This window comes from Pieris brassicae, chromosome 2 (genome assembly GCF_905147105.1).
Source record: "Pieris brassicae chromosome 2, ilPieBrab1.1, whole genome shotgun sequence".
NCBI lineage: Eukaryota > Metazoa > Arthropoda > Insecta > Lepidoptera > Pieridae > Pieris > Pieris brassicae.
The window spans coordinates 7,970,055-7,992,136 of record NC_059666.1 but is presented as its reverse complement, the minus strand read 5'-3'; the positions used below and the strand labels follow the sequence as shown (position 1 = coordinate 7,992,136).

General features: G+C 32.0%; 1 protein-coding gene across 3 annotated transcripts; it reads right to left on the bottom strand.

The window, feature by feature from the left end:
* Positions 1-156: 156 nt before the first annotated feature.
* LOC123720434 (peroxisomal acyl-coenzyme A oxidase 3-like) lies at positions 157-20,980 on the bottom strand. Of its 3 annotated transcripts, XM_045677032.1 has the most exons (13): positions 20,538-20,980; positions 20,268-20,403; positions 18,869-19,030; positions 18,596-18,754; positions 16,801-16,948; positions 12,439-12,613; positions 12,049-12,191; positions 11,114-11,247; positions 10,416-10,538; positions 8,608-8,727; positions 7,344-7,578; positions 4,233-4,672; positions 157-4,054 (listed from the first exon to the last, which is right to left on the bottom strand). In XM_045677032.1, exons 2-13 carry the CDS (start codon positions 20,394-20,396, stop codon positions 3,962-3,964), a joined length of 2,061 nt encoding a protein of 686 aa, XP_045532988.1. In that variant the 5' UTR covers positions 20,397-20,403; positions 20,538-20,980; the 3' UTR covers positions 157-3,961. The 3 variants fall into 3 exon arrangements, with proteins under 3 accessions (XP_045532988.1, XP_045532989.1, XP_045532990.1); XM_045677033.1 differs by lacking the exons at positions 18,596-18,754; positions 18,869-19,030; positions 20,268-20,403; positions 20,538-20,980 and having other exon boundaries at positions 12,439-12,609; positions 16,801-16,932; XM_045677034.1 differs by lacking the exons at positions 18,596-18,754; positions 18,869-19,030; positions 20,268-20,403; positions 20,538-20,980 and having other exon boundaries at positions 12,439-12,609; positions 16,814-16,856.
* Positions 20,981-22,082: the final 1,102 nt, after the last annotated feature.

Here is a 22,082-nt window from a genome sequence, read left to right as displayed (position 1 = left end):
TCGTTTGTGATAGTCTTATCATTTGAGGTGCATAAACAGATTAATGCACTAAATTAAAAATATGGTTGTTTGAAATTATAACGTATATATTTTCATAGTTGTATTTTAATTGAATGGAATATTTTGTAGGTAATAAATTATTAGGGGTATATAAAACACGTTTTATCAATGAAATTGTTTTTAATAAATACTATATAGTAACAGGTTGATAGATTTAGTATGTCTTACGATAACGATTTATTACCTTTTTATTCTAATCACACAGACAAGTACCGGTGTCAGGTAATATTATTAAATGCATGCAACACTTACAAATAAATAAATTTAATTCGTACTAATGTGGATTGTGGGCTAGGGTTGTATATTACTAGAAATATCACTTTACTTGCGTAAGGGTAATATTGGTATCTCATTTTTTATTTGCAAATAGGTAATGAACGACGATGATAATCTAATCTACGTTTTAAATCGAACACACGACACGATACTAGGAAATATATTATAAATTGTAATTATGATTTCAGTTAAAGATAGTGTTAATGCTCATTGACTATATCCCCTATGTTTTACCCGCCGTAAGCATTACGCTGTATGAATGTAATCATAATGAATCAATGCAATTCTTTTGATATTAGTAATTTTCTATAGTATTTTGTAGTTTTTATTTAAGCAATAAACTGCCAAGTGAATACTCTGTACATCGCATAATATTGCATTTAGAAAGCTGGCCACCGATTATATAAGGAAGGCTCAACTAATTTCAGCTATGCAGAAATGTACTAAATATATTGTTTTAGCGTAGACAAAAAATTGTAAACATATATTTGTTTACCACACTTAAATCAGAAGCTTATAGGAATTATTTAAGTGGAATTTAAAATAACTGTCATGGCGTTTATACAGTGTATATAATAATGTTAAAAAAAAATTTCTGTATGATATTTAAAATACTGTTAAAGGATTTTATAATTAATAATTATCGAATACTTCTCTATTTAGTTTAGGTTTTATATAAAAAAGAAGTTGGGTTAATAATATCGTGGCTTTATTACCTGCCCATAATTATCTCCCATCAATCAAAACCTCGATAATTGTTCTGTCGTAATCCCACTAGAAAATTTTGACATATATAGTTATATTTTTTTGGTACAAATTGCGATCTGCAAAATACTATTAAGTTCCTTGTAAGAAGACTTCACTGTACTTAATTATCAATAAAGACAATTTTATTCGAATCAATTGTTTAATTTGATCCATTATACACAAGTCCCATAGATCAATTCTTTATAGGGTACTTCCTATATAAAATACAATTTTTAAACAAAACAAATATTTTTTTACTCATTTAATAATTTTCACAGAACTGTGAATAAAGAACAATAATATTAAGTCTATAAACAAGACAAACGTATAATTACAATATTTATTACATAAAGATTGAGGAAGGCACTAATTATAAATCATATAAAAATAAAATATTTTACCACAGAGTTGCTGAATCACATTAAGAATATATAGAAATTTGGAATATAAAAAAGAATACATTTATCTATCTATAACTTCATTTAAATACTGTATATGTTCATACCCTGTACTATATTTCAAATATAGAACTTACTAAGACCAAGTTTACAAACTTCTTTGGGAGCGTTCAAGTATTAAGTAACTAATTTTTTGAGATGTGTGTGTCATCTTATTTAACGTTACGAGGCGGGGATCGAATTAGGCGTTATTGTTAATATTATTTTTGACTTTTCAGTACTTTACACCATATAATGGTAGCTTTTAGATATATAGACAAACGAGAAAAATCTCTGAAAATTGCGTGACGTAATACTTGAACGCTCCCTTAGAAATTGCATCAAAAACAATTTTAAGCCTAAAACATTCCGTATTATCCACCATAATATATGAACAATAGTTATTATAATAATGAAATTAAAATAAAATACTTGGCCTTAATTGTTATACAAAAATAATTAAATTAATAATTCTATTGAAGCTTAGCTTGCATGTAAATAATAAAATGCAGTACAAAAATGCTGTAACAAATGCAAACATTCCGTTGTTAATAACAAAGTATTTTCGATTATTTATGAATATTGATTGGTGCAACAATGAGGAATGTAAAACATTAACGTACATAAAAAAAACACTTGGAGATATTGGAGAGGAACAACACGAGGTTTTCATCGCATTCACTCTTAAACTTAGAAACAAATTTTATTAAACTTTAGATTTAACGTGTCGTGTGACAGATGACAATTGACATTTGAACTTGACTGACTTCAGTTTCTTATCACGGCACCTGGATGATATTTAATTTTGAAATATATTTTATATTATATTATGAAGAATTTGTACCTTTTAAAATCATATAAAAATAAAATATTTTACCACAGATGCAGAAACACATTAAGAATATAGAGAAATTTGTTTTAAAAAAACCATTATTTTACACATCAAAAATGTATATAAAGTAATTCTACGTTGTATATTGAATTCATATAAAATTAATTTCCTATTGTAAATACTTTGGATTCAAATATGGTTCTTTATATTCAAAATAAATGACACAATATATCTCGCTGTTGTGTTGCACCAATCCATAAACAATCACAACCAATTATTTCGCATTATTCGAGAACTCATATTCTAGTAGTTTCGGGGAAAATAAGCAAAAATTGCAACAATTTAAACATTCCTAAATTATAAATAGGAAATTAATGTTCTAACCTAGTGAGGTGTATTGAATCACTGTTGTCATATTTCCTACGCTTATAATACAAAATTATAACAATTAGTATGTAAAAAAAATATGTATATTTTTTTGGTTTAAATCTATGGGGCGCATATTGACTAAGATACTTTGTTTAAATTTAAAGGCATTTAACAAATTTAAGTTGAACTGAAATCGAATAATAATAGATGCGTTCAAACAAACACGGGTTCGTAACCCAGCGTATTAATTTCCGGCAGTATACACTTTTTGTAATATTTAAAAAATATATGCAGATATCTGTCATTAGGGGCAAGACTACATACTTCTCGATATAAAAACTAAAGACTGAGTCGCAGTATAGATTTGAACCATTCAAAATGATAAAAATAACAGTGTTAAAATTATAACATTAAAAAAACTATATCAGTTTAATTGCTACGCCAATTTGTCTACTGTCTCTTTCCATCATAGCCTTAGCACAATTTAAAATAAGGAGACAAATGACGATAGTTGAAGTAAAATAAGACTGATACGGGCCTATTATTAAAATGGACTAGACAATGAGTTTGTTACCATAGTTACTATTTACAAAACTATGGCAACCATACTATCTATAGTCCAAATTTTATAATAATAGTTTTTGAGTAAAATATTAACATTCTTCATTGAGTTAAGAATTTCAGTAACATTGAAATTAAGCACTCCGCACGTTGTGACAACTTAAGTGGAGTGCCTAATTTTTTTTTTTTTTGTATAAATTACACCAGACGGAAGTGAAAAATCTCTTGAGGATATGAATAACAAACAACTATAAAAGTCACCGACTTGTTACACTACAGCATCACTGTCTTAAATGCAGCTAAGATTTGGTCTATATAAATACTTGAGAAATCTTGTCATACTTAAATTCATTAAAATATTTTTTTTTAGATTTTGATGTTTCAATTGACTATTTCACTTTAATAAAAAATGTTAAGAAAATACTTTGAATAATTTTGATTTTCGCTAAATAAATTCGTGTTTGTTTACTTTAATTTAAAAAAATATATTGCAATGACATAACTTTTAAGTACTTTTCTGGCATGGGAGTTATGTGTAAATTGATTTATCGGTTTGACATATAAAATTTGTATGAAACGTTTCCAAGAATATGATCAAGACTTCCGCAAGGGACATTGTACTACGATAGATCTATTACTGGGAATATTCCAATGTTCAACCAGCACATGTAACCACGGTTTATAACTTGGATTTGACGACGTCTCTCCACCATGAAGCTCGTTCGAAAGCTCCGGGGTGGCTGAAGAAGGCTTTTTGCAAGTGCTGGTATAACTGAAAAAAATATTGCCCATTGTAGTTACTAAATAATTTACAATAATGTTAAAATTATTGAAGGTATAGGTTGTTTAATTTTACAATCAAAATAAAGACTTTAATACAACATAAAAGAAATAAAAACGTTGTGCACCTGTTTGTCAATTTTTTTAACAGATTTAAAATTATTACTTACGTTTCCATCACTCTTTCCCAAAACCGAATTGAGTACAAAATCGGTCGGCGCAAGCGCATCCACAACGCTCACAACTTCGGTCTTCAAATCCGCGCACATTTCCAAGATAGCTGCTCGTAAAAGGCGCGCTAATTCTTCACCTTTAGAGAACCCTCCCTGGTACATTTCCACCAAATGTTTATCTAATGACCATAAACCATAAAGACAAAATAGTTTGTTCAGAACTGGAAGTAATTGTGCTTCGGTCTTCTCTATGCTCTCGAGGCAGAAGACCAGGGCAAGATACTCGGCGTAGACCTTCGTGAGGTTTCTCCATCGGTATACTTGACTTCGACTCCTCGCCTGCATCTTGGTTAGACCTTTTGCTAACTCGGCTTCGTTTTTCTCGTGCGTGTACTTTATAAGCCAGCATAGAAGCCATTTGTAAGTGGACAATATGACTGGAATAAAAAAATATCTATTAAGAAAAATCAACCAACTAACAATCCTGTATATGTAAAAATAAAAACTCTTATACGAGCACATCAGTAAATGCGATTATTTATTTTCGAAAACCGTATCTTGTAAATTGTTATAATTTTGGAGAACAATTTTTTTAGCGCTAAAATATCAAATTATGCAAATATAGATCCTAGCAAATCTCCCAACAAAAAATATTTGATAAAGAACAATATGAAAATTTATCAGCTTTAGCTTAATCTACAGTCGATCAATGAACATTGTTATAAGGGGTTAATAAGTTATCATAATATTTGACTTATTGATAATTAAATTTAATTATTAATTCTGAATCACACTCATTTATATGTTATATCATAAAATATTACTAGGAAAGTATAAAGAAATAATAAATTAATTATTTGTGTAATGGATTTTTCTTAATGTTACTTTTTATCGTATTTATATTAGGTCCTTACATATGAAATTGGCGTTTTGTCGTACTGGCCACTTTGACCTCAAATACCTCCTCTTTAGGTTAGGAATTTCAAATTCAAATTTGTACAGCTATTTACTCATGTATTTGTGCTTCGATGACCGTCATTCATTTGTTTTTTTCTTCTGTTTTTTTCTGTTTGCGTCACTCATTTTACAAAATGGAAAACTTAAAGTATCGCATTATTTACGAGTACGAGTTCCGCCGTGGCACTAGTGCTGCGGAAACGACTCGAAGGGTGAATGATGTGTATGGCGGTCATGTTTTAAAAGAAAACACAGTTCGTTTTTGGTTCCAACGTTTTCGTTCTGGAAATAACGACCTGCAGAACAAGCCCCGTGGCCTGAGACCCAAGTTGATAATGAAGTATTGAAGGCTATTGTGGAAGCGGATCCATCGCAAACCACGTCCGAGTTAGCTGCAGGCTGCGGTGTTAGTGATAAAACTGTTTTAATTCACTTGAAGCAAATTGGGAAGATTAAAAACCTTGAAAGGTGGGTACTTCACGAATTGACTGAAGCAAACCGGCAAACGCGCGTCGACTGCTGCATTACATTACTGAACCGGCACAATAATGAAGGTATTTTAAACCGAATCATTACCTGTGATGAAAAATGGATTCTTTACGATAATCGGAAGAGCTCAGCGCAATGGTTGGATCCTGGCCAGCCAGCCAAATCCTGCCCCAAGCGAAAATTAACCCTAAAAAGTTACTTGTAAGCGTTTGGTGGACTAGTGTCGGTATTGGTCATTGCAGTTTTCTCAAATCTGGCCAGACTATTACGGCTGATGTCTATTGTCAGCAATTGCAAACCATGATGGAAAAGCTAGCGGCTAAACAACCTAGGCTGGTCAACCGCTCCACGCCACTGCTACTTCACGACAACGCTAGACCACACACTGCACAACAGACGGCTACCAAATTAGAAGAGCTTCAATTGGAATGTCTAAGACATCCTCCATACTCCCTGGACCTTGCTCCAACAGATTACGATGTTTTTCGAAATTTGGACAACTTCTTGCAAGGGAAAAACTTTAACTCTGATGGGGCAGTCCAAATCGCCTTCACAGATTTTATTGATTCCCGTCCGACTGGTTTTTTAGTAAAGGGATCAATGAACTACCTATGAGATGGCAAAAGTGCATAGAAAACAATGGTTCATACTTTGATTAATTAAATATATTATATTTAAAAATATTCGACTTTTTGTTCCTCCCATACAAAACGCCAATTTCATATGTAAGGACCTAATATTTGATATATTTTTTTCTCTTTATTATACATAATAATATAATATAATCAGAATTAGAAAACCGCTGTGGTTTGTATTAATGTAACCATAGTGGTCTTGTTTAGGAGCGCGACAATTCCATATAAAAGTAGTTTTTTAATTTACTGTTTAAGTTGGTTAGCATTAGGCTATCTAATATCTGATTGGGGAGAACATTTTTTAGCCGCGGTAGCAAATACCTCAACGTTATCTCGCCATATACGTTGTTTAAAGGAACTGTTTAAGTAAATGGGCTTATATACAACAATATATCCTTTGAATTAATGGGATGTCAATAAATTAAAGATAGATGTAGAAATATTTTCCCCTGTGTTGTAATGTTTTCGATTAGTTAATTTTGTATTTCTTTTAAACTTTTGAAGTGAAACTTCTTTATCTCATGCGCATTTTTTTTAAGAAAAGGGAGAGAGAGATTGAGACTGATTAAGAGACAGTGAAAAAGGGAGATTGAGAAAAAATACACGCTATTTGTTGCTGAATTCGTTTAGTAGTTTCATGTTAGAACTTTAGATGGCAATTCTGTCACATAACGTCTTGTGCAGTAAACGCAGATTTTTTATTTATTTATATTATCATTAGCAGGTATAGTGTGTAAACAGTGTGAATATAGATATACAAATATGTATTTGATTACTCCATGTGGAGTAATCATATACTGGTACATGATCATCTATTCGGGCTTTTTTACCTTAGTAATAATTAATTTACAAAGAAGTTTCACTTCTGAAATGTGTACGTTGTACGCACGCACTTTTTAGTTTAAAAGGAATTTAAATTTGTACTGTTATGTAGTCTTTTAGGTTAAACTCCTTTAGTAGATTTTTGGCGTTTTCTGTTCTTATATTTTTATATATTAAATTAATAACTTTAATGTATATTACTTACATTTAGGATTCTTCATTTCATCCGTGGTCTTACAGGTAAAGGTGCCATTTAGTATCGTCTTGAAGTCTTTCAGGAAAGTGACTGTGCCTAAGGGTGAGTCCACGTCGTGTCCATTGAGTACGGCTTCATATTGCTTAAGAAGCCAGTTCCCTGTTTGTTGGGAAAGGACGTTGTTGTCACCTTCATATGTGACTGTTGGCTCGTGATTACTGCGAATGTCACCTATGTTGGCAACCTGGGAAAGTTATTTATATTATTAACAGTTTAAAGAGTCAGTATAGACACATTGCAAGATTAGATAGATTAATGTAAGCATAGTGGCTTCAGCGTATCTCATCCCTGAGGTCGTAGTTTCTATCCCCGTGTACCAATGGCATTTCTGTTTATGTGCACAGTAAAAGAAAACATCGTGAAAAAACCGACCTTATACACAAACATGTGTCAGATAGAAGACTGACCTACTTGTCTATGAAATAAAATGAAAGAAAAAGAAAACTTTGCAATCTGAGACTGGATTCTTATTATAATTACAAAAAAATGACTCATTAAAAGTCTCACAAAGTGTTTCTAGTTAGGCTTACATAGTAATAGCAACAAACTGCTAAAAATAAGTAAAAGGGACAAACAAAGACATAACATTCGTTTAATATCATCATCAGTATTTAATACGAAGCTGTGGAAAGTAAATGAAGTGCCACCTAATTTTAAATATAGGCGATAGGTTAAGAGACTATTTCTTTTTAAAGTCAAGTGAAACTTCTTTATCGGCGTCGGAAAAAAAATCCGTCACATTTTTCCGGTTCATTCGAAGAGATTCGAATTTATTAATAGCAAAAGTATATAATAACGATAACAATGATAGGAATAATTATATTACAATTAATGAAATTCTTGAATAATCTTAGTAGTAATAAGGTAAAACGAAATAAGTGTATTCTTTGTATTAATGTCTATGATAATTAAAGCCTTTTGTTAAACTTTATCTAATTTAACTTTATTCAACCAATTTCTGTAAAGTTACATACAGTACATCATTTTTCTAAAAATAAAGTCATAAGGAAGTTTCACTTCTTATGTGTGTACACTAGTACGTATACGCACACATTTTTTTTATAATTTGGGTTCTAGTAGTAAAGTCTAATAGTTAACTAATTTGCACGCTTAGAAAACTAAGCCGTAATTGAAACACGAACTTATACCACGATTTGTAGGAGACATATAAAAGTCAAATTTTCTCATAGGTTGCATATAAAAGATTAAATACCTTCAAGTAACCATGTCCACCACAGGCCTCCCGGCACTGCTGTGCGGCCTCTAGCACCGTCCAGGTCAGCAAAGGCTTGCTGCAGGACACCATCGCGTGAATCTCTGATACTGCTTCAGTCTATAATATAACAAAAACATATATCAAATAGGACTAAGGAGAATTTATTTTAAAGGATGCTGAGCAAGGCAGGTCCCGTAGCTCGTTAAACAGCTAGAAGATGATCAAAATCGGTAACCGAAAGGACTGGCCCCAAAAAGGACAAAGAAGCAAGGGCAGACCAAAAGTGCGATGGGCCGAATACATTGAAAGGATATCTGGCAAAAAATGGATAATGAAAAAAAATATGGTGGAAAAATTTGGAGGAGCAAGGTTCCTCCTTAGCTCCTCCAAATTATATATGATGATTATATATTTATTTTAGTATATTATATGTTAATAAGACGTGGATAAATAGAGGCTCATTTTTATTATTTTAAAGGGATTTCTATAAATTTATATTCGTAACTTCAAAGATCTCACACAACCAGTGAAGTGCAAATTTTATTGGAAGAGAATTGTGTGTGTTTTTATTGCCTTTGTGAGTATGCTCATTATACGCAACTGGAAGTCTTTTGTCCCAGAGAAGTTCGGGGACCGTGAAAGAATTCCAGCGATTAATGCCGTATAAAGTGTACTTAATATACATAGTCTTACATAATATGCCATTAATCAATAAGTAATGAAGAAAAAAAACATAGAATATTTAATTTAACGAAAACAAATACATCTCTTATCAAAATTCGTTTTCGATTCTCCATGATAAAAATACGATAACTCTAATCTCTGTATATACGCGGAAGGGGTTTAATTTCAAGAGCAAGTCCGATAATTTATAGATAATAATAATAAAAAACACGTATTTCTAATCGTTATATAAAGCGCTTAAATTTGCTAAATGTTTTAAACTAGAACTTTGCCCGAGACATTATTACTGATACAATTTCATTTTAGAAATAGTTTAACTCATTACAATTTGAAAAAGAAAAAAAAACAGTGCTTTATACAATATAAGCTATGTAGGATTTATCTTTTTTTGTCCCAAAAGAAAACCTATAATACTATAATAGATAACCTATATAAAAGGATACAGTCTTCATATGTGTCGCAGTAAAGTGGCTAAATCAGAGAGTTAATTGAATCTCTAGACAGTTAAGTAAAGATCGATATTCAATCTAGTCGCTAGCATTTTGATTTAAATAAAGCAGCGTCGAAAACATTTAACTATCTGTCTGACCGAAAGCCAGTGTGTTTAACAGTTGATTAACAATGTAAAACAAGACTCCGCCATGATTATTTCATTTCTTATTTCGGTGTGATCGTGAAGAACTGAGAGCTGGGAAATTCCGTGTTTTGTTTTATTGCAAATGGTTAGGTTAGTCTTGTTGCCTAGGAACGTTTAGGAAACTTATTAAACGTTTCGTTCACTCACTTGTCTGACGGAACTTTAGCGACTTGATTGAATATCGATCTTTAATTTACCGTCTAGATATTCAATTAACTCTCTGATTTAACTACTTTACTGCGACATATTTATCACTGCCGTTCCATTAAATATGTTTTTTATATTATAGTAACAAACAAGCCTGCGGGACGCCCAAAACGGGCAGCCATTAGACACCCATTTTTAGTGCGTGCGTTGCCGGCCTTTAAATAATAATTCATTTTATTTAATGAATGAGAACACGAATTTATTATAATATCAACCCAATGTAAAATATTCAAAAAAATTTTTTTTCTTTTTCACGAGCATATTGATGTACACTTACCAAGTTATCGACACCGTCACCACTGTTTGATTTCTCAACTATCTGAAGATAGACATTCGCAAAGTTCTGCAGGTAGAACCGGAACACGACAGCGGCCGCGACATACCCGAAAAGACGCCATTGCTGAAATTATTGAAAACAATACTGTTATTCGTTTAACTTTTAACTGGGTTAAAAGATCTATTGGCATTGGCATAATAGATGATAGTATAGTTTATTGTTTTTGTTGATACCAGGCTGGATAAAAAGGATTTTATTTGTACCAATCCATCTAATTATATATCAAGACGTTTTATTGGCGTCAAAAGTGGCGTATATATTGTACATAATTTAAGTATACGCTATAAAATGTAATAAATTTTCATCATCATCATCAACATTAAATCTCTTCAGGGCAATTCTAGTTAGGATGAATAAATACTAAAGGTATAACTGAATTAACAAAACTAAAATTTAAAAATAAACTAAAATTTAACTAAGTCTTGAAGAGCCTTGTAAAGCAAAAAAATACATAACTGGTTTTGGGATTTGAATAAATTGACTTGATATTCAGTGACTACTGTTAAGTAATGTATGAAACACCAGAAGAGAATAATTTGAACTTTATTAGATTTAGATTTTTTTACTTGCAAAAACCCAGTCACGAGACCGTGTTTGATAGCCTATTCAGTAGAAAAAACACTAGGAAATTTCCTTACATGCAATTCATATTCAATCAGGGCTGTCTCGTTTTGCCGTTCGCCAAACTGTTTGCGCGTCGCGGCGTATCGTATTGCGATCGCCACTAAGCTAGAGATCGAGTGACAGCTCTCCTGCATTATTCCGATACGTCCTGAAAATAAATATATAACCTCCAACATAAGTATAAGTGCCCACATGATTGATATAAATGTATTAATGTTTAATATAGATTAGTATTGTTCTAACATTCGTATTAAATAGTCGTGTCTTGAAGAGCCTTCCATTACAATACTCAGTACCTTATATAGACACGAATACCAAATAGGTACATTACCTAAGCTGTGGTAAACTAAATTACGCTTTAATGTTTTTTCTAAGGACTTATGACCCGGTGAACTTAGTATCACCTATATGTAAGTGTTATGTGTGATTGTGTCAAAACTTAATACAAAATTTTACACATTTTACATGCTACAGCTATGAAACTCAAATTTCTGAAGGCATCTATGACAACCAAGTGACAATTTTTATTTCTAAAAAGACGTCATCTAGGAACAGTTTCAATTGAAAATTTCAATTGCCGTTTTTAGTATTTATCTTTACGAATTATTGATGTTTCCCACCACATAAACCTTCCCTGAACTTCTACAAATATTTCAAGATCACAAATAGCCAAATCGGTCCAGTCATTCTCGAGTTTTAGCCGAGACATACGAACAGGAATTCATATATAAAGAGTATGTCAAAATCCATATTTTCACACACAGGAGTCATGTCTCGACTCCGACCTTTGGTACTTGACTTTACTAGTCATAATAACGTAGTATTTATAATAATTTTGCACTAAATTGAATTCTGAGATTCAAAATCTTATAAATGCGACCTGTGAAGGATATTGTACGATAAAATTATTTCCCTTCATGGATCAACGAATAATACAATATATTATTACCAGCTGAAAGGTTCTCCAGAGCAGCTCCAAGTATCCGTGAGGGTTCAGAAAAGGAACTCTCATAGACACCTTCTTCCGTGACATCAGCAGTCCGATTAAGAAGATTTACGCGAGGTATTCGATACTTGTTGAACATTATGAAACTGTAAGTCAAAAACTATGTATAAGACACCATAAATTTATGGTTTTGGCAATTTTTTTTAAAGCTGAAATCCATTTTCAAAAGGAATGCATATGCTTGGTTGATCGGGGGACAATGCACATTATCAGAAGCGTATTTTTTTTAACTGAACAAATGGCATTAATAACAGCTATGGTTTTTATCAATTACGTTGTTTGAATCAGAATCTTCTAGATTTGGCGAACTTCATACCAGTCAGTAAGACATACCCATTATCAATTCCATTAACACCGATTTTCTCTCCCATATCTCCGACAATGAGTCCAGGGTACACCTCCAATGTATGAGGATCCCTTATCGGTACCAGGAACCCATGAAGACCATGATTTTTGCCATCAGGAGTTATCAACTGTGCAAAAAGCAGCGTGTGCGTGCACGTTCTACCTGGAAGCATTTGGGTTTCATTGTAGCTCAAAAATTAAAGAAAAATGCAAAGAAAGAAAGCGAAGAGGAATTCAGCAGTAAGCAAAAACTTGCAAATGTGTGTCCGGTTTATATAAAACAAAGGAAAACTAAAATTAAATTGCGGCTGTTATTATGATTGAATGAAAGGCAAACATACAAAGGCCAGACAAATGCATGTAAGCACCTGATATCATACGGTAGGTAACTGGTATAAAAAAATTACACGTCGAATTAGGTCAAAAATTCCTGAATTTTGAAGAGTGTTTAAAGATCTATGTTACTTTGTAGCTTGCGTCTCTAATAGTTTTTTATAATTAAAATCAAAGCATTACTTCAACGGAATTAAACTATCTCTTCTTCCAGAAGTCCATCGAAATGACCATTACGATATTGACAGTATTTTAAATCCACCTTGTTAAACAACTATAATTAGAATAATATCAACAACAGATTTGTGTATTACATATAGAAGGAAATAACAGTGCGTTAATTGGTAATATCAAATGAATAATGCAAATAATTTAATAATTATATAATCAGTCAGTCAGTATTCAATAATATACATTTTATTTACTTCATAATTTTCAACTTTAATCCTATTATAAAGTACCGAAGTGTTTGCGAGAGTGAATAAATGGGTTCCGCTAATCTGTTGATGTATACCTTCGTACGAGGTTAACTTAGTTTTGAGTTGTTGTTCCTAGTTATAAATTTCATTTTTAGAGGATTTTTTACCTGTGTTAAATGTTGACTTAGTTATGTAAAAACAGATAGTTTGCGTCATAAGATAGGAAGAAAAGAATTATAAAAGCGGATCCTTGTAATCATTTTCTTCCAAACTTATACTTAACTTACGCAAACTAAAATTTTATATAAATAATTGTCACCTGGTTTTATATATTATCAAAATCACAGTAAACACAGGCGATGCAGATTTATCTGTCAAACTGAAAATAACCTTATTCGTATAGGTAAAAAAGTACACTTATGAACGTCAACAGAAAATTCGTTAAATTGATTGTATTAAATTTACATTTAATACCAGTTCGCAAGTCAAGGGCGTAAAGCAAGAAGAACTGGGAAGAAACTCTCCGCCACTCTTTTTTCATCGCTAAGTTTTGAGTCATACAAATTGTTTGAATATTGATCATGTATACAATCAATCAATATTCAAACAAGCTAAAGCTTTAATTTAAAATTCTTGTTTTGTGAACACGTAGGGTGAGATTCAGAAACGAGACTTAACGCTAAGACGTTGTTACGTCAAAAATGTAAAGAACTTTGACATACGGGACTCATTTTCAGTCAGTGAGTTCGTGATAATGATTCAGAAAAGGGATTTATCTCGAACTATTGTAACTAAAAATACAATTTCGTTCGTCTCCGCATCTTATCAGTAGATAAGATTTAAAGTTCAAATATGAATGGAATGGATATGTAATAGGAGTTTACTCTTATCAAATAATCGATATATTATGTGCAAAAGCGAAACGCGAGGTCACATCGACCGCGACATTGATAAGAGATTACGCAACATTTAGAAACGTTAACAATCACATTAAATGTAGGTACATGTTTAAGAATCTATGTTATATCATAACTTTTATAGATAAAATAAATATTGACAATGAATTAAAAATAACGTTTTCTTGAAGGCCTGATTGTTTGTTGATTGTATAGAAAAACTTAGAGAAACTCGGCCAGTGTAACCGTAACTATGGTAACAAAAAACCGATATTTTATAAAAAGGTTAAGCGTAAAAATAGTATCTATTATTGTTTTACCGAATAATAAATTTATATTCTGTAAATAACTGATTTAACGAAGCGTAGTGTTGACTCGAAAATCTAGACTACACATAGGCGAGAGCCCTTAAAAACAATAAAATATATATGTATGTGATCGCTATGCGTATATACGGATGAGTTGCGCGTCGGAAGCGTGCGTGGTTTTCATTTCCAAAAAGCAAAATTTACGTTTTGTATAAGCGTGATTTTTGTACTCGCGTATATATACGAAATTTAAATACAAGTGTAACTATTTAACTCGGTTCCAGCGGTCTCATACGGGAAACGATCAAAGACAACAGAGGATGGCGGATAGACAATATTATATGTTTATTGGTATAACCAATATGGGTTATCTAATGCAGTAAACTTGTATAATAATTCCTTTTTAATGAGTAATAGCTCGCAATAGATGAACGATAAGTCTACGAAGAAACCTGATAAGATATAATTAGATATCCTAAAACATTCGATTATAACATTTTAGGATAATGACTCAGTTTTCAAATAAGAAATATGTATTTTAGTGATATCACTAAAATAATATATATAAGACATGCGTAGGTTTCGATGAAAACCGACAACCAGGGCTTCCGTTGGAACGAACGAACGAACGAACTACCCGAAATTGTTTTAGCGGGAAAATTTGGGTGTACATCGTCACACGTTCTATTAAAATTAATGGTGATGCACTTCTTTGAAAAAAAAAAACAGTCGAGCTACAAGTTTCTTAGGTCTGGTCCTCATATTTCTGTATCTGTTTCATGATCATTTGGAAATCTATGAGGCAAGTAGGCAGCCTTCTGTACACACGCCGCCGACTGTTTGGTTCTAAGGCAAGCTGGTTTTCTCACGATGACTTCCTTTACCGTTCGATCGAATCTTATTGCGCACATACAAAGAAAGCCCATTGGTGCACAGCTGGGGATCGAACCTACGACCTCAGGGATGAGAGTCGCACGCTGAAGAGAGCGGTATTGCCCACTAGGCCATACATCTTACAGTTCCTTAGCTACATTAAAACTATTTAACAGTCCGGTCCATGTTTTCCAAAACGATACGTGGATTGCGATTCAGTAAGATTTATTTAGATTCGAACCCTTTGGACTGGGTACTTGTACGTCAAAAATGTATGCAATATTGACTTTGACGTGTGGTGCCAGTATTCGTGAGGATATAAATGTTCGTGGCCTTTCACATTTGCAGTCCGATTTTGCTACCTTGAACCCACAAGCGTAGAAAGCGCTGACTACCCGCGCATCTACTGCTTACTGCGACGGACTTATAGATCATATCCAAACTACAATCGATTCCCTTTTGTCAAACACGTATCGAAAATTGAAGCGATACTTTCTGTGTGGGTAGTAGAAACATTGTTAACTAGCGAACTGTCGAACTCCCGGTAGAGGTCTTCTTTTGAAGATACGACATCCGATTCTTTAAAAAAAGAACATACTCATAGGCCATATCCACTGAAATTGGTGTCCATGGGCTTCGTTGACGGCACTTTATAGGCGTTCCGTAGACTCGTTTGCCCTATTATAAATATATCCTTATAAGTAATCTTCCCCTTGGTATTTATTTTTGGTTATTATCGCTTCTATAAATATGTATAAAAACTATCTGCCCCCGAGAACTTCGTTTCGAGGGGTGAAAATTTTGGGTTGTATGTATTTTTGTATGACGTATCATGAAAAAAATAAAAACAATTTATTTTGTCAAAAAAGTAAAATTTGGGGTGGACACCCCTTATCACTTAGGGGTTTGAAATATAGATAGTAGCCGATTCTCAGACTTACTGAATATGCATTAAAAAATCATAAGTATTGGTCGAGCCGTTTCGGAGGAGTATGGGAACGAACATTGTGACACGAGAATTTTATATATATATCGATAATAAACACCATTTTAGCATTTAAGTAATAAGTAAGCAGTTTAATAATGTAAATGTTGTAGTCATTTAAAATTATTAGGTACATTAAAAAAAAAGCTTCATTGTAGTGTGTCCAGCCAACTGACAAGTGACGTCAAACGATAAATTTAAAATAAATTAACAAAAATAATACATTAACACGAGAATTCCATTAATTTTGGAAGAAACTTCTAGAAAAACCAAAATAATCATAAAGTAGGACAATTAATATACAACCTAGAATTGTAATAAATAAGTTAAGACCCACATAAATTATGTTCAATCTTGGTAAATATTAACTTGTCCAGTTCAGCTGAAATTTCATGAAATGAGTGACCGGATTATTGGGCCATGACGTTATATACATATTATATAAGAAGAGAATTAAGGTCAAATACGTCGGAAATAGGCTTCAAGCTTTAAAAGAATAGAAAAGCAAAAAAATAAAATGTCACACAAAATTTTACCTAGATTACCAACCCAGCATTTAGCAGCTTCGAAGTCTGGTGTGTGTATAACGAACTCCTTGGTGTTAGGGTCGTAAGTGGATGTGGTGCGCATGAGTTTAGCGTCAGAGCCATGCGCAATCTCCGTAAGTGCGAAACTTGCCACATACTAAAAATAATTGTTTAATGTTAAGGGTAAATGTTTAATCATTTTCTTCTTATTAAAATTAAATCCTCGATTTATGTATATACTCCTGTAGTGTTCAGTGAAGGTCACGCAATAGATCAGATTATAACAGAAATTACCAGCAAATAGATATATTAAATTTAACTAAAAATGCTTGAATAATAATATAAAACTCTGGTATTCTATATTTATATACATATATCATTAGATAGATATAATGGCTTTGTATTTACTATTAAATTTATTATAATGATTGATGCATCTTACAATTTATTTACATATTATATATATTTTTTTGTATAAGTAGGTAATAATTGTTAACTGCGTTTGGATGTGTATATATATAGCAATAAATAAATAACTAGTGTTTTTTATAGGGTATAAATATCGAAGATTTGGTCAAAATTATCTATAATATATATTGCAGCTTATACATTATATTCTTTACAAATATTACAAAGTGAAGTCGGCAACATAATCCTGGGACATATTGTGCCTATTTAACTGATCATTTTTAGGCTCTTTTTTATTAAACCAGATCGACTTTTGGATCAAATCGAGAAACGTCCCAGCCATGGTTCGAGCAGGAGTGTCGTGCTTACTAGGTAAGCACTACTAACAAAATCTCTTTACTAAACTTCACTTTTCTTTTAGTGCAAAAGTGTACAGAAAAATTATTCTACCACACGCTTACGTAACATAGTGCAGGAAAATAAAACAATATTAATAAAATGCATGCGTTTTCCTAGTGTTTTGTATGCTTACGTATGCAATTGAACAGAAAATCCAATAGGACAACTATTTTACCCTATGTTAATCAAATAAGGAAATTGGGGAGGAAGGAATTAAGTACTGATTTACAGCGAAAATCCTAGTTGCCATAACTTGTTTTTGCCTCAATCGCTATGACTAAGGCTTGGTATTTTTCATTTTATTTAAAAACAATTGGTTGAATTACTAATAATTAATATAAATACCTATACATTCAGATAAGATAAATTAAGGAGGCAACAGGCATTCTTATCACTAACAAGTGATCTCTACCAGGCAACCATAGGAAAAAGAAAACAAATACTAAGGGTAAAGTACATAACAAAATTACAGTTATACACAATAACAAAATTCTATTACTTTATAGGGGAGATCCTAAAAGACTTGCCTACGAAGTGTAAGCTGTAATAAGGAATTTCTAAAATCCATCTACCTGAGGAGGATTATTATAGTTCTTACATTCAATATACCATAAGGTTCGGTACCATGAATATGTTTTACTTTGTATGAAAGTAATAGAGACAGAAATAGTTCTGCCTCATGGAAATTTACACAAACAGGAATGATTTGAAAAAATATATATTTTGATTGTTGAACACTGGTCATTATCAACACATCGTCATCAAAATGGGGCAAATGAAAATTTATAATAATAAAGTCCTTATTCATTAATTAGGTACTGCCCTAAGACTTCTGATGGTCACTCATAGTTATAGAAATGTAAACCTTATTAGAGTATGTATAAAGATTAGATTACTGTGGTATAAAATACATTGCTGCTAAGATACATTCAGGCTCTAATTCCATTATTAAGAAATCAGGTTTTATGTTTTATGTCATAATCATAATATTTAATACCTTTCTATCCTTTATAGTGGCTTCATAAAATTGTCTGTGTCGTTCAGTACCAAGGGATAAAATTGCATTTGAGAACAAATAAATACCAATTGCCATCTTTACTGAAACACTAGGTGCTAGTGACTGTACAGCCTCATTTATTGTCATTAGAGTCCTTGTCTGAAAAGAAAATACTATTAATATTAAAAGGTACAAATAGTTCAGATAATTGTAATTTTTAAAATATTTTTGAATACTATGCCACAACTTTATCTTTAGTATTATTAAACTTACCCTTTTCTTGTAGCCAGCATTAAATATTTCATCAGTTAAGAACTTGTACTGATTGATCTTCTGCAGTTGCATTTGTGTAATTCTCTTTTGCTCTTCAACAGGTGGTGTGACTATGTTGTGTGCAAATAGAGGATCATTTTCTAATGTTTCCCATATTTTGTACTGTTTACATGAAAAAATAGAAATATAATTATTTAAATTAGTGTCTTTTTAATTTGTATATGGACTGTGCACATGGCAATATAGTAATTTTTAAAATATATAATGTTTACACAAAAAGTCAAAATTTAAGGTTGGCTTAAAAAAACCATGTGTTAGACTTGTAAGCTCAGAGACCATCTCTACACAAGATAAATTAATATTTTTATGTTATTATTAGATTTATATGTTAGAAATGAATAGTCCTCTAAAAATGCTAGCTACTAAAATTTTAATATAAGTAAATAAACTAAAACATAGGAGGTTTGCATGTCAATAAATAGGTGATGAATATGCATTGTCATGCCTGTATGGATAAGAAAGTTTATTGCTAATGTTGGTCTGTAATAAATACATATAAAATTTAACTGTGTCATTAGTCATAAAGTTAATGTATTTCATAAATTTACTCTTTCTCACATCTGAAATGTGCACTCTCTCATTGCCTACTACTTAATATTTTTTTCTTATAATTATTGGTTCATTCATTACTATACCGAATAAATACAGCTTAGATAGAAAAAATATAAAATCATTTCATTACAAAGAAACAAAATCGAGATTAAATTTATTACAGCACTAAGTTTATCTCTTAACATAACATTTGATTGTTTTAGGTTAAAAAGCATCAACTATTGGCTTGAGACATATTACTATGCTCCATATGATAAATATGGAGCATAGTACAGCACTAAATGCGCTGAAATTAGATTCAAAATTTAAAGATCTTCTGAACATTATTTTAATAATAAGAATGCATAAAAAAGCTATTCAATGTGTAAAAAAAATAAACTAGTTCAATGTGAAGTCACCATGAGAAGAACACCAAGGTTAACAGGCCTATTCTTATAGTTCAATTCCTTCTAAAGCTAATGTTACATCATGTTAAGTAATTTAAATAGATTTGCCAAATACTGAAAAAGTATCATAGTATAGAGTAATTTAATATTACTAACTGTGTGCCAAAGATTTAATTATGTAAACATACAAATAATCAGCTTTAAGGTAAGTTAGATGCATTTGTTATTATTATATATCTATTTTTTTTTAATTGAAAAAATTATCCCATTATTATTATTCTCCTAACAAAATGAGAATAACTAATATGTAAAAAAACATGAAAATTGTGTAAGGGCAAATATCAAAAGATTAAAAATTAAAAGCATTTCCTATACGCTTTGATAAAAGTATAAATGGTTACCTTAAGTCTTAATAACTGAAAATCTCCTTCAAGAGCCAACTTTAATCGTTTCCAGTCGAATGATGAAGTATTTCTATAAAGATCCAAAGGCCCATTTAGCATGTTAGGAATGAAACTTAAATCTTCCATTGCAAATCTAAAATGTATAAGAAATATTAAATTATTATCTTTTCTAAAGTGGTATTAATAATACTAAATAATAAATAAATTATAACAATATATACATTAAGTTCTAAATTTAAACGTTAATAAATATTTCTAGAAACTTACCTTGAATTTAACGAGAATTTATAAACAGAAATTATTACACTACACTTCCTGTCTCGATGTCGCCAATAAGTAGACTGGTCACTGGTTTAATGTGGCGAGGAAACGGCTTATTAGCTTATATTGAATTGGTTCTCTGTTATCACTAGACGAGTGAGTTTATGAGGAAATAAAAGCGTATTTAAGGAACTAGAACTACACCGTAGAGTCGCGCCGCCGCATACACAGCGTAGAATACTGGACATTGGACAACCGATAAAGCGCTCTATAATAACCGGCGCCGCCGGTTATCTTAAGCTTCCAATAGCAATAGTGAATAGTGATACCAATCCATCAGACTTCACTATTGGAGTTTTGTACCACGTGATCACAATTTTATGGAAAGGGTTGAATGTTTGTTAATTATTTCGTTGAATGACGTCATGATTATTGGTTCTATATAAATTCAACAGACAATTTTAGTTTAAGTGTCGAAGTGATAGCTTTACCAAACGTTATATTTGCAAACCACGATTTAAGAGGTAAATATATACATCCAAGTCCTAGTCTTAATCCCATTAAAATCTAAATGTTGCAGCTTACATCGCTTGATTAGTATATACTGTGGCATCAGCTTTAGCTCAAAATCAAGCCTTGGCTGACGCACAAACCGTGTAGGCCAAGAAAAAAATGGCTATGTTTATTATGAATTACTCAATTTATGGTTGTCAAAATATGTCATGAATTATAAATTTTTCGTACTCTGTGCAAATTGCGCTAAGCGCTATATAGCATTACTTAACTTGATAGTTGACACAGTATGTCGGCGTTCTTACCGAACATCTAGTTACCCTAAATACAAAATACTATCCGTATTACCTCGACCTCCGTCGTTCCACAACTGAGCGTTTCTTAAGAAATTTTTTTTCTTAAGAAACGCTAAAAAAAAATTCCACCACTATGTCGAACCAGCCCACTGAAGTATTTCCGAACCAATTCCACACAGGATCACATTGTTATTTGAAGATACAGCGTCTGTTCTAGTGCTTGAAACGGCATACAAAGGCCTAACATGAAAGGATCGAGTACCAGCAGTTGTCTTTCTATGACTGACACTTCAAAGATCCAGTCTGTCCTAGGACGTTCATAGCCGATAGAGAACTATTGCAAAATTGGATCATTATTTAATTGGTCGGTCGGTCTGTTAAGATGACAAGAAAAGGTGTTTCCCCCTAATTTATTGGGCCCACGATAAAAGTATATAGTACTATTATCGTGGGCCATAATGGCTAGGTACAAATATACTGTTGTATGGTGTTATTGCTATTAAGGCATAGTTAGGTTTATGGATAAGCAAAGCGCCATCTATATCTTCATAGTGAAATCCGTAACAAACTTAACCAATAAGCAGGTTACTTTGCTTGTTAGGTTGTCGGTGGATGTGCTCATGCTCAATAGAGGGCGGGAGAGGTTGGTTTGGTTATAAATTCACTGAGTGCGATACTCTTATGCCTATCACGCTACATCTGAGCGAGAGGTACATATTATTTCGCATACATAGAAACAACA

Excerpts from the sequence above, each read along its gene's own strand:
- LOC123720434 (XM_045677032.1), bottom strand. The coding sequence starts at position 20,396 with ATGGAAGATTTAAGTTTCATTCCTAACATGCTAAATGGGCCTTTGGAT. Across the intron at positions 7,579-8,607 it reads GTGGACATGGTTACTTGAAG|GTTGCCAACATAGGTGACAT; the intron begins GTATTTAATCTT and ends TAACTTTCCCAG. Across the intron at positions 4,673-7,343 it reads TGAAATGAAGAATCCTAAAT|TCATATTGTCCACTTACAAA; the intron begins GTAAGTAATATA and ends TTTTTATTCCAG.